We start from the raw sequence: 13,302 nt of genomic DNA, 5'->3' as shown, positions 1-13,302 counted from the left end.
TGCTACAACTACTTGTATCTTCACTGCCAGAATTGAGGTCCTGAGACTGGATGTCTTCTGTAACTAGTAATATTTATAACTCAGAAAATTTGAGTCATTCTATATTGATATGTTCCACTAATGGAAGCAAAAGAAGTCAGAAAAAAGTGAGAGACAGAGAAATAAAGGGGAAGCAAAAGGAGGAAGACGAGCAAAAAACAGAAGGAAAACAATCAGAACAAAACAACTGAATGCAGAACACTATAAAAGGAGCATAAATGTAGTTCCAGATCAATATTTTTTTCCTAATGTACAGTCAGAAATTTCTAAAATGAATATGAAGCTATTTAATTCAGGAAAAGTACAAAAAGCCCAAACCACACTTGCATGCTTCAGATGCCCAAGGTGTCTAGTCTGGCTTACCCTATCTCCCTGCTGCCATGCAAGGAACACCTTCAGTCAAAGGAATACCACAGGGATTCTGCAAAGTTAAGAAAGAAGCCAAAGGGAACCAGAAACAGATGTTTTAAGCCTGCTCACCCCTGGCTCCCTATTCTAATGGTGACACAACACTCTGCTTCTTTTGTTCCCACTTCTACCACTTTTGGTTTGTCTCAAGTTCAAAACATATAAGATAAAGTAGGATTGATTTAGGCAGCCATCATTGAACACACAGGGTACTTCTGTGGAAAAAAAAAAAAAAAAAAAAAGGACTTCATAACAGACCTTTACATATGCCAATGATCAGTTAGTGCCTTTTGGTCAGGTCCTACTGGGATTGGGGTCTTGGGGACATGGTATAGACCATGTGTACCAGGAACAGTTCAGAGGACTATGGTTGTAGCAGCCATCTAATCTGTCATATCCAGTACAGTTATTTATGTTATCTCAATTTTAAATAGGGAAAAAAAAAAAAAAAAACAAAACAAAACTCAAAGGGATTAATGCTAGTAAGTGGTAATATCAGAATCAAGGCTTAATGTTTAGTTCTTCTTCACTGCAGTCCAGTGAGTCTTAATCTTTTTCCCATCTCAATATATACTGAGGCTTACAATACAATCTCACTTGTAACAGTGGTTTGCCTTCTATGAAGGAAGGAAGCAATGGTATGGCAGACTTAATCAGAATTTGAAGGGAAGAGAATGTTGGTTAATCTAGCTAGAGAAACTGGTTAAAATGGGATTATGGAGGGGCTGAGGATTTAGTTCAGTGGTAGAGCTGTTTACCTAGCATATGTAAACTCCTGGGTTTGATCTTTAGCACCAAGAAACAAAACAAAACAAAACAAAAACAAATACAAACAAAAATATTCACCACTACCTCCACAAAAACCCAAAACAGAGGATACTTAAAAAGAAACTCATAACGTCCATCTGGGAAAAAAATTTGCTGGGCTTGAAGTTTAGCTAAGTGGTAGAGCATGTGCAAAGTCCCAAGTTCAATCCATGGTGGGACAAATTAAAAAAAAAAGGGGGGGGGGTGAGGTGGAGAGAGAGAGAGAGAGAGAGAGAGATAGATAGATAGATATGGGGAGAGAAGAACTATTGAGATTAGACCAAAACTGAGTGAAAGTTCTTCTTACCTTGTTTTGGTGTCCCCTATTTATAAAGTAGCACTTAGCCTAAATTGTTATTTCTTGCCTATTAATGCATAGCCAGAAATTTTCTATAAGAAATCTGATTTCCATAGCTTTCCTTTAAGCTAACATTTGCCAAAGTTAATTGTTCACAAAAACTGTACAACATTTTCTATTATATATAATAATGAAGAAAATAAAAACATTTTAAAAATCAGTAATTATGTATATTTAATTGGTTTTGGAGTATTTCTCAGTGAAAGAAATATCTCCACTTTTACACATACACTTAGATCCAACATTTTCTTTCTATTTTGTCCTATGTCCTCGGGAATATACTGAAAGGAACACTTAACTGTCTCATCTTCAAAAAGTTAGCACTCAATTTTGTATTCTCTAACCTTAGCGGTCCCAATCTAGCCAAAATCAATGAACAATATATCTTCTTCTGTTCTTCCATCTCTGATTCCTCTCTAGACTGATTTCTGATATTATAACAGAAACAGCCTTCTTAAATGTGAACAAAAACTACCTCAGAGTCAGATTAAAAGGTTTTTACTACCAACTTGCCTGTTTTCAAGCTTATCACAGTATTCAGTGATGTTTAATACTCAGTGATTCAGAAACTTTTCATTTTTCCTACCTATGTAATCAGGACAAAACTATATATACCTCCTAGGATTGTGGTTAGAATTACACTAGACAAGGTAAAGCTTCTAGCATAAAGCCTGGCACATGTGAGCCACTCAGTTAGCTCTTCTTTATTGTTTGTTCAGCTGTCTCTTCTGTTCCTATAATGTATCCTCTCTTCTTACTCTTTCTTCCCTGTGATTTTCCTCCTGAGTTCTTCCTGTACTTTACACCTCTTTTCTGAGACTGCAAGACTAGACCAACAAAGGAAAACTTTGAGAACTTTCCATACTACCAGTTTTACTTGCTGTAAAACACTCCAAGCAATCAAACCAATTCAAACTTGTCACTCTACTTCTTATACCTTCCTATGAAGCTTTCATTTTTAGGATAAAATATAAGATAACAAATTAAAATTTAACTAGTATCCATGGATTTGGCATCCACATATTCAGCCAACCCTGAACTGCAAATGTAATTAGGCCTATGACAGATGAATCTGTATTGAATGTAAACAGACTTTTTTTCCTTGTCTTTATTCCCAAAACAGTAAGAACACCTATTTACATAGCATTTGCAGTATATTAGGTATTATAAGTAATCTAGAAATGATTTAAAGTATGAGTACATACATATATAAATATACCAAAGGAAATTTCACCTTTATGTGTATGTAGAAAATATCAATCAAAAATAAAGGAGTAAAAGGAAGATCAGTAGAGGAAGAATAGGAGGAGGGAAGAGGGGAGGGAAAGAGGAGGAAGAAGGTCTTCTTAACCAGAATATATAGTGAAGACACACACACACACAAAAATTATACAAGAGGATGTGTGAAGGTTGTTTGCAAATACCATGTCATTTTATATAAAGGACTTTAGTGTCCCTGAATTTTGTTCATAAGATGCACCAACTTTTCTATTATCAATCTTCTCCCAAGTTTTTCTACGTTTATATACAACCCCTTCTTCTTTGTCTCTATGTCACAATATTCTTTTTCTACTTTAAAATTTCAGAGTAAGGGCTAAGTGATATGTAAATATGGAACTTTAGTGACAGGATTTCAGAGGCTTTTACCCAAATATCTTGGATTAGCAAAATCCTGTAAACCCCTAGGGCATCAAGACAATAGCCCAAGTCTTGACTTTGTCACTTATTTATAGAAGGTCAAAGAGGTTATAAAACAACTAAGTGATAAGATTAAAACCTATGGATGAAAGTCATTTCAAGTATTATTAAATGATTAAGGGAGTTATTTTTTTCTCTACCTTTACCCTTGAGAAGCACAATTCATTTTGGGGAAAAAAAATCACAGATTTAAAAATTATGAAATCTGGGTTTAATTCTAGTATGTCTTATTCATTGGCTCTGTGACTCCAGACAGGTCACTAACCATTCTGTGTCTTCACTGTCTTATCTGTACAGAGATCTTCAAATATACCTCATATTGTAAGGTTCAATGTTATCATTCATTCACTATTTCATGCACCTCTGAGTACCTACTAAGTACCAGGTACTGTGCTGAGCATTATGGGGCACAAGAGGACACAAATATTGTCTTCTTTAAATAGAGAATAAACTCCTTTGGGACAATTTCATATATAAAAGTGGTATCGGGTAGTATGTCATAGACACAATTAGAAATTTTTGAGAAAAGTGTGATGTCATTCAGAAAATAAAATAAGGAAAGGTAGGTAGGTAGCTTTTGAGTTAGGTCTGGAAAAACCATGTACAACTGACAACAAGAGCAGAGTTAGGAGGAACAATGTTGTGTGGGAAATGTTGGAACAATATAGACTGTCAGGAACATAAAATATATAAAGGTTTCTGTGATGGTTAATCTTGGCTATTGACTTGACTCAATTGAGAGATGTCTAGAAAAATCCATAAGGCTTACTGCTGGGTGTGTCTGTAAGGTGTTTCCACAGATGATTGACATGCAGGTCACAGAACTGAGTGGGAAAGACCTGCCCTGGATGTGGGTGGCACTGTCCAATAGGCTGGGGGCCTGGCTGGAACAAAGAGTGGAAGAAGGAGAAAGCTTGTACATCCTCTTTTAAGTGGCAGGATTTTTTTTTTTTTTTTTTTTTTTTTTTCAGTTGCCATCACAGATTCCAGCTTTTTCAGCCTTTGAATGTGCACTTGCACTACTGACTCTCCAGGAGACTTTGGGGCCTATAGCCTTGAATGGGACTGTATCATTGGTCTTTCTTACTCTGAGGTTTCAGCTTTTTTGACTGAGCAGTTCTCCAGCCTATAGATGGCCACATATAAGTCAATTTAATAACTTTTCTCTTTTAGTTATGTGTGAGCGCACATGCGCGCGCGCACACACACACACACACACACACATTTCAGTTCTTCTGGAGCTCCCTAATAGTGTTCTAGTGGGAAGCAACATAATCAGAGTTGAGAATTAGAGATACTGATCTGGCCGTTGTATATGAGATGGGAAGTAAAGTATGAAGAGACCAGGAGCCAAGATACTGGCTAGTAGGCTAATATTCCTACAGTAAAATAGAAATATTATTATATTTATGTATATAAGTCATTCTAGGATGATGTCATACCCTGTGGATACATTAGGAATAACTAGCAAAATCTCCTTCTATTTCCTTACAATACATACCTCTTCACTGAGAAGGGTTACACATTCAGGCTGTAGGGGTCTTGGAACTGAGAGGCCAGGTCCTGGTAGAGATACATTCGATAGACGCCTCTTTCTTACTCCACTACAGTTATTTGGTATCTTGAAGGCACATCGTTTATGATAATTGAGTCCACAACCTAAATATATTTTAAAAGGTAAAATGTAAGATCTAAAAAACTTCACTGTTTACATGTGACACATAAAAAACTAGCACTTATTTTATTTAACTTAACTATTTCTGTCAACAATACCTACCCTAATTAAGAACCTGATGACAGGCTAAGTAGAGGTAACAAATTCAAGAATAGGAAATATGCAAAAAGGTTTATTTAGAAAGGTTGTTAGCTAAAGCAGTAGATCCTGAAGTACAGTCCCAAAGGCAATCACCTGGGAATTTGTTAGAAATGTAAGTTACTGGTTCCACCCCAGATTTACTTAATTAGAAACTTGGAATGGGAATGACCTAAGTGTTTTATGATGCCTGATAAAGTTTGAGAACCACGGCTTAACACAGTGGCCAGCAGCAAACTGTGGTCATGTACCACATCCTTCCTTTGATGAGAAAACTGTATGAAACTCAAATTTCAGTGTTCAAAAATACAACTTTTACTGGAACGAAGCCATGCCATTGTTTATGTATTGTCTACAGTTTGTTTCACACTACAACAGAATTAAGTCACAATAGAGACCATATGCTCTGCAGCACCTAAAATATTTACTTTCTGGTCATTTCAAAAAGTTTATTGACCCTACACATTAGAAGACTGCTTCTTTATAAGAAATGTACAGCTGTAGCCCACCCACTAGCAATTCTAATTCAGAATGACTTTGACAATTGTATTTAAGATTCTTATATTTAGAGAAAGGTTAATATTTATTGAGCCACACTTTGTGCCAAATGTTTTATCCAAATTACCTTATTTGAACTATTTATGAAACCAGTGGGGATGAGTACATTTTACAGAGAAATCAATCCTCAGGTCTAGTAAGTTACCCAAGAATAGAAATGAGCAGGTGGCAGAAGTAGGAACAGATTCCTACTTCTTATAATTTCTGCAACCCTTTTTAGTTTATTTTTTTGGTACTGGGGATTGAACCCAGAGTTACCACTAGCTACATTCCCAGCCTTTTTCATTTTTTATTTTGAGACAGGGTCTCATTAAATTGCTTAGGGTCTAAGTTGCTGATATTGGCCTTGAATTTGTGATCCTCCTGCTGAGTAGGTATTATAGGCATGTGCCACTGTGCCCAGCTAATCTCTGCAATTCTAAACCCTGGTTACTACGTATATACCAACTATAATCTTGCTTTTCTTTGATAACGAAAAATGCAAATGTGAAAAATTTTAAAACACATACCTTCACATTTTAGTCCCTGACGTACCAATCCCCAGAGCATCTCGCCACAGTAATCACAAAAAGTAGGAGCTTTGTAAGAATGTACATAGAGAGTATGCGGACGAATCTGGAAGTCTTCTACTGTGGCCAAAGCTTTTTAAAAAGAAAAGTATTAATATAAACTTTATATCTGCAAATACAAGGAGATCAGAAATGCTCACCATGTATGTACATTTATGTTGGAACAGAATCACTCTCTCTAAAGTTTTCATTTGATCATAAAAATTATTTTCCACATTCAATATGGTGATTTTTAAACTCTTGTTTACAAAGTCCACTGGCTTCAAATAATTTGAATTCCAACTCAACTTGGAGGTCTATAGGCAAATTATTTGGACCTTCACAAGCATTTTCACATAATGACAAGACTATGAATAGTTGTTAGATTTATTTTAACTAATTAAAAAATTGTTTAGCTTCCAATACACTGGGGGGGGGGGGATAACTAAAATAAAAATAAAGATACTGTGGAACTTAACCTCAATTTATCACAATATTTCTGTGAGAAAAGATACTGAATTCTAACTTAGGATCCCAGGATACAATGTTTTCCATAGTTCCAGTGGTTGGGGGTGGGGGGGGACTCCTTTCCCCTCAGTGAGTGAAAGAACAAACCTGCAAGAGTATAATCAAGACTGGAATCAAGCTTGTGGTTTGATTCTGACCGGTCCATAACAAAGAAGGAATGGATGTGAACATGACTTCCAGGGAGGGCAGGGAGTGAAGACCCTCATGAGTGAAGAAGACAAGGAATGGAAAGTATACAGATGGTTCAGGGCTGTAGTAGAGAAGAGTGATCAATGAAGTGGGGGCTAGATGAATGGGAAGATCAGAAATATAAAAGGAGTGGGGACTAATAAATAAAGGTGATGATGGTCAGAGGCTCTGAAGAATAGACTCAAAAATGAGTTTAGGGGAGAGAAACAAGGCAGCAGAACTCCAGATCCTTAGGTAGTAAGCTTGTTTGCTTTTTCCCATCAGTACTCCTTTCTCGCCAAACAAAAAGTATTACAGACCTACTATGTTCATGATTATGATATTCCTTCTCCCTTTACATACCTCACCAACAATCTTGCCCACAGACTGTTGTATGAGACTAGAGTTAAAGAACAAGGAAAGGCAAGAACAGGAGAGGTAGGAAAAGGAGAGAGGAAAATGCCCATTGGGAACAAAATGGGAAGAAGCATTTTAGTTTGTTTTAGTTATATATAATATTAGGGTTCATTTTTATATAATTATACAATCATGGAATATAATTTACTCTAATTCAGTCCCCACTAGGAAGAAGTATTTTTTAAGCCAAGGAAACAACCAGTATTGCTGTTTCCTCTTCTATATCTTTAATATTTCTCCTTTTTTCCCCCCGATTCTTTTCTGAACCTCAATTTTCTTCATCTAAACTCTACATAAAATGGGAAAAAAGGAAACCAAATTTTAATATTGTTTTCTTTCTTTGACTCAGAGAATAAAAAATATATTCCTTTGTTGGTTCAATTGATAATTTCATTAGTTTAGTAAAATCCAAGTAATTCACAGTTCATTTTCCTACTTTCTCATCTGTGATAAGTAATCTTCCTCAAAGTAAAAATCACATAGTAATCATTATTATAGAGGAAAGAAGTAAGCAACCCTATAGTACCAAGACCGAATGTAACTGAACATAGCACTTAGTGCAGAAACTAAAGGTCTTTGGAAAAAAAAATAAAATAAAAAGGGAACAAAATAAAAGGAGCTATTTACTTACCTGAAAGAACAACTTCTACTAGATCTCCTTCATGTATTTCATCTGCTGAGGTAATCAGCTGCAAAATATTTTCTGAGTTCATGTCATGGCGAAAGAGAAGAATTTTATCATACATGCCAAAGAATCCACACTCTGGAAACTGGGGGAAAATAGTCCTATATCAATATACTCATAGCTTTCTGTTTTTACAAGTAAATGTCTCAATGTTATGAGGGAATTTTAAGTAGTGCTTTAGTTTAATACTATTTGATAACAATCTTATTGATATCCAAAAGGTAAACCACATACTGAAGCATTGTGGTTAAAATTAAAAAACAGAAAAGTAAATTTATAGTCATTGATTATCTTAAAAGATTCATCTCTTTGAATTAAAGCACTTTTTTGTTTGTTTTGTGTCATGCTGAGGATTGAACCCAGTGCCTCATACATGCTGGGCAAGTGCTCTACTGCTGAGCTAGATCCCCAGCCCCACATCTCTTTGAAATAGAGGATTTCCATATTGCTGATAAAGTATATAATCTTGATCTTATACGTCATAGCCTGAAAGACAAGCAGCATTTCTCATTCTCTAGAACTGCACTGTCTGATATACAGTTACTATAGTTGCTAGTATAGTTTGGATCTTAAGTGTTCACCAAAGATTCATGTGTTACAGGCTTGGCCTGGAGTGGTACTATTAGGAGATCATGGAGCATTGATATGGGAAGCAAGGTTACTGGAAGGTTTTTACATCATTGGTCCTGAAGGGATTGTGGGACCCTTGTCTCTTCTTCACTGTCTTTTGCTCCCTGATCGTAAGGTGAAAAGTTCTATTCTGCCACATACTCCTACCATGGTGTGCTGCCTCATTGAAAGCAACTGGAACCTATGAAACTTTGAGCTAAATCATTTAAACCTTTTCTTTATAAGCTGATTATCTCAGGTGTCACAGCAATACAAGGCTGCTTCATGTAGCTACTAACCACATGTAGTTATTTAAATGTAAATAATTAGAATTAAGTAAAAATAAAATTTTAGTTCCTTAGTACTCAAGTCACATTATAAGCGCTCAACTGCCATGCTGGCTACAAGTTATCATACTGAACAAGGCAGATATAGAACACTTCCATCATCATAGTAGGTTCTAATGAACAATGCTTAAAGACCAATAATAATCAAAGTATAGTTACAAGAGAGCTATTTATAATATTTTTCCCAGACACACATACAGTCACTAGCATTTATTTAATACTTTACATCTATTCACTGTAATTACAAATGCATGATTTATTATAATACCTTTCTTTCTAAACCTTTTGCCAGAGCAGGAGTCCTGCAGATTTGTTCACACATGCCCTATCTGTTATTATTTCAAGGCTTCTCCATTTTGTCAACGTAGTGCCAAGATGCTTGGGATTTGTATGTGGCCTAAAATATGAAGAAGTGTGTCAAATATTTTTAATAGTAAATAGTTTGAGGTTAAGAGAGGATTTTAAATATTTGCCTTACAAAAGAACCAATTTTAGTTTCCCAATCAATTTTTAAAAATGAGATCATCTTTTAGTTGCTTGGGATATGCTGCTCTAGAAAATTCTTCAGTCTCATAATTTTGAATTCATGACTTATTTTAGTTACTCACAAAATATTCTTTAATAAACTACACAGTGTGTCAGGCACTATCAGGCCTATGTTGAATGGCCTGAAAGGAGTCCCATTAAAACTGTAAACGCATTTATTGCAGGGATGCTGTTGGTGATAGAGTTTACTACTTCATACAGTAGCCCTGCTTTGTAAGGACCCATGATACAAAATTCCCTGGTTGGTTTTGTAATATGAACAACTTGATCATATAATCAGTGATGTTTTCTTGTTTACTTTGCCTACCATAAAAAAAATCAGTCAAATTTGCAGTCCATTTTATCATTAACCTAGTATCTATGGCAGGTATTTCTAGGTGCCGAAGCAACCTACCTTCTGACTTTAATTTTCCCATTAGAAAAATATTTTATGTCTCTCTAGAGTTCTCAAATCTGTAAAGTTTTAAAAAATGGAAAACAAGGACTTAATTAGAAAGTTAGGAGATTATTAGTATTTTTTAAATCTGGTAAAAAAACAGAAAAAGATAGAAATATTTAGATTTTTACAAAACTAATTCTATTTTCAACAATTTGAGTTGCCAATAGGATTTATAAAAGTTCATAATATGCTTTAAAAAATATTTAACAGTATAAGGATTCTCAACTAGAAAGATAACAATAAAAATACACTTAAAATTATTAGATTTTTATTTAAAATTTAAAATAATTTAAAAATTTTAGAGAATATCTTCATAACTTAGTTGCAACAATTTTTCATAATTAATAAAACAAAAATTCCACATTTCATCCTTACAAAATATTTGAGTTCTGTTTTGTTTTTGTGATACTGGGGATTGAATCTGGGGTGTACTCTGCCACTAAGCTACATTCCTCTATCCTTTTTATTTATTTTTTATTTTGAAATGGGGTCTTGCTCAGTTGTTAAGGCCAGCTTGGAACTTGGCAATCTCCCTGCTTCAATCTCACAAGTGACTGCGATTAAGGACATGTACTACTGTGTTTAGCTTCTGACAAAATATTTGTATGAATGAAGCTGATTTTTAAAAGTTGTAGTACTTACATGTCTGCTAAGTGCAAGGTATTTGCCCCACAATGTATAAACAGAAAAAAAGACACTATCTTCTAGGAGATTATAATCTAGTAGGAAATAAACCACATATTATACCACATGATTAAACTAATGATGAAAATGAAATATAAACAAAATCACAGAAATAAGAGCAAATAAATAACTGGGAAAGTATAGTAAAGGGATCCAGTATGAGATTTAAACAGAACTATAGTTAAATATGGGCTGGGGGCAGGCATAGGTTCCACAGGCTAAAGGTAAAATTATAAGTGTCACTGTTGAGAAAGTACAAGGTAAATGGACTAAGGTAGAGTGTAGCCATGAGACTGAAGAATGAGGTAGGGAAGAGCTGGGTAAAAATAGCACAAAAATGCACACTGACGTGACTGGGGCTACACTAACAAAAGTGGAGTTGATAGAGCTAGTTCAAGCTTTGCTACTTACTAACTATAGAAACTTAAGCTATGAAACCTCTCTATATCAGTTTTTTGTTTATAAAATGGGGATAACAGAAGTACTGGCATTATAGGGTTCCTGCCAAAATTAAATTTCTTGATGGCACTGTGATCAATAAATACTAGCGGTTCGTATTATTATTCTGTATCCAAGAGGCAAAGACACAGATTAAAGTAGTAATATGAACAAATTTGTTACCTAAAAAATATAATGCTGGGGCTGGGGAGATAGTCAGTAGAGTGCTTGCCTTGTAAGCACAAGGCCCTGGGTTTGATCCCAGCACCCAAAAAAAAAAAAAAAAAAAAATAATAATAATAATAATAATGCTTATAGCACTGTATAAGGGAAATGAAATAGGAAGAGACCAGAACAATCTCCTGAACAAAGAATGAAGCTATTGGTTGGGAAATAAGAATCAGGGTGTGGATTATACAATACAAAATGAAAAGAGATGAAGAATACTTGTCTCTTTAATAAATCATACGGATCATTAATACTGATTTTATCAAAGCAGAAGTCCTAAAGAATGGTAATGAAGAACTGAATAATACACACACCAGTGAAAGCAGGAAAACAGCAAATAAACTTACTGCTTGGAAAAATATATATATATAACCTTCTTAACAGACACGTGACCTAATGAATAATAACAACATGAAATTGGTATTAAAAGACCAAAGAACAAGTTTAAAAAATTACAGAAAATATTACCAATATTTATTTAAAATAAAAACTTGTGCATCAGAGGCTAGAAAGTTGTTGGTGATAATAGAGAATAAAGCCATTTTCTAGGCTAATAAATGTTTTCATAATATATTCACCTACAAAATTAAGAAATTAAGAGTTCTAAAGGGAGAAGTTATAATAACTAGCCTATAAGATCGATTTTTGCTACTCATGATTGTAATTTAAGGATGTGGTTGGTAAGAGATTTAGGTGTGTCTGGAAAGATTACCTGAAAGCTAGGGTCAGAACTAAATGAAATAGAAAGTGTGGCTTGGAAAAAAAGCAACAGAAGATTAAATCCTACCACTGAACATCAGGGAAACATTGTGGCCAAGCTTTAAAAACATTAGAAGTCTGGAAACATGAATATATTATAGATATACATGAATATATTATAGATATAGATCTAAAAAGAAGAAACAGGAAATAAACAATGAGCACACGCTTTAAAAAGTCTGAACAATTATAGAAAATAAACAAAACCCAATCTGCCAATGAAATGAATATACAGGGATTTACTGTTCATAATTTTTTTAGAAATTCAGAACAAAACCACCTGTGGAGCTTAAAACTTGAAAAGATGCTCAGGTTTTCTTTTTAGGTAGACACCTGAATTTTAAATTGACTTTAAGAATATTATTCAATATATTAAAAACAGTCTATTTTAAAAAGTAGTTTTATACTTATAGAAAAATTCAGACAATAGTACATAAAGGGTCTCATATAATCTATTATTAACATTTTATATTAGTTTGGTACACTTATTATAAATTAATCACCTAATATCATTAACTAAAGCCCATATGTTATTCAGATTTCCTCAGTTTTTACAATGTCCTTTCTCTGTTCCAGTATCCCATCCATGTTAGCATACTACCATTAGCTCTCATGAACCCTTAGGCCTCTTTTAGCTGTGACAGTTTCCCAGATTTTGGTTTTTAAAGCCCTTGACTGTTTTAAAGAGTGCTGGTCAGGAAGGATGCCCCCTACTGGTGTCTGATGTTTTTCACGGTCAGACTGGGGTTGTGGGTGTCGGTGAGGCAGACCACAGAAGTAAAGTGCCACCCTGTGCCACCTTCATTATATCCTATCAAGGGGAGGTATTATCAACTTGACATCACTGATGTTAACTGAGGTAAGGTCTGCCAGATTTCTCCACTGCAAAGTTACCCACTCCCTTTCCAGATCATATTTTTTCCAAGAAAGTCAAAACGAGCATCCCTCACTTAAGCAGAAAGTTATGTTCCCTTTCCTTGAAGGTGGAGTATCTACAAAAATTATTTGGAATTCTTCTACTTAGGAGATTTGTCTATTTTCCTCCATTTGTTTATTTAATCATTTATATGTATCAGTATGGACTCAGGGATATTTATTTTATACTTTGGGATATTATACTCTTTTGAAATAAAATGTTATTTTTGAATAGGCAATTAATTTTCATGGTTCAAAATACAAAAGGTAGGACTGGGGTCGTAGTTCTTTCTAGAGCACTTGCCTAGCA

General features: G+C 34.6%; 1 protein-coding gene across 3 annotated transcripts in view; it reads right to left on the bottom strand.

Moving 5' to 3' along the window:
• The window catches only part of PRKD3 (protein kinase D3), a 73,422-nt gene that overhangs the window by 40,292 nt on the left and 19,828 nt on the right, over positions 1–13,302 (bottom strand). For all 3 annotated transcript variants that reach the window (XM_079111060.1, XM_079111061.1, XM_079111062.1), the window contains exons 3-5: positions 7,974–8,112; positions 6,191–6,322; positions 4,812–4,969 (exon numbers count right to left, since the gene is read on the bottom strand). In XM_079111060.1, coding sequence (XP_078967186.1) covers positions 4,812–4,969; positions 6,191–6,322; positions 7,974–8,112 — 429 coding nt within the window. The remainder of the gene's footprint in view (positions 1–4,811; positions 4,970–6,190; positions 6,323–7,973; positions 8,113–13,302) is intronic.

Source organism: Sciurus vulgaris (genome assembly GCF_902686455.1).
Source record: "Sciurus vulgaris genome assembly, chromosome: 14".
NCBI classification, from domain to species: Eukaryota; Metazoa; Chordata; class Mammalia; order Rodentia; family Sciuridae; genus Sciurus; species Sciurus vulgaris.
Note: the sequence above shows the minus strand (reverse complement) of the source record. Positions and strands in the feature narration are given on the sequence as shown.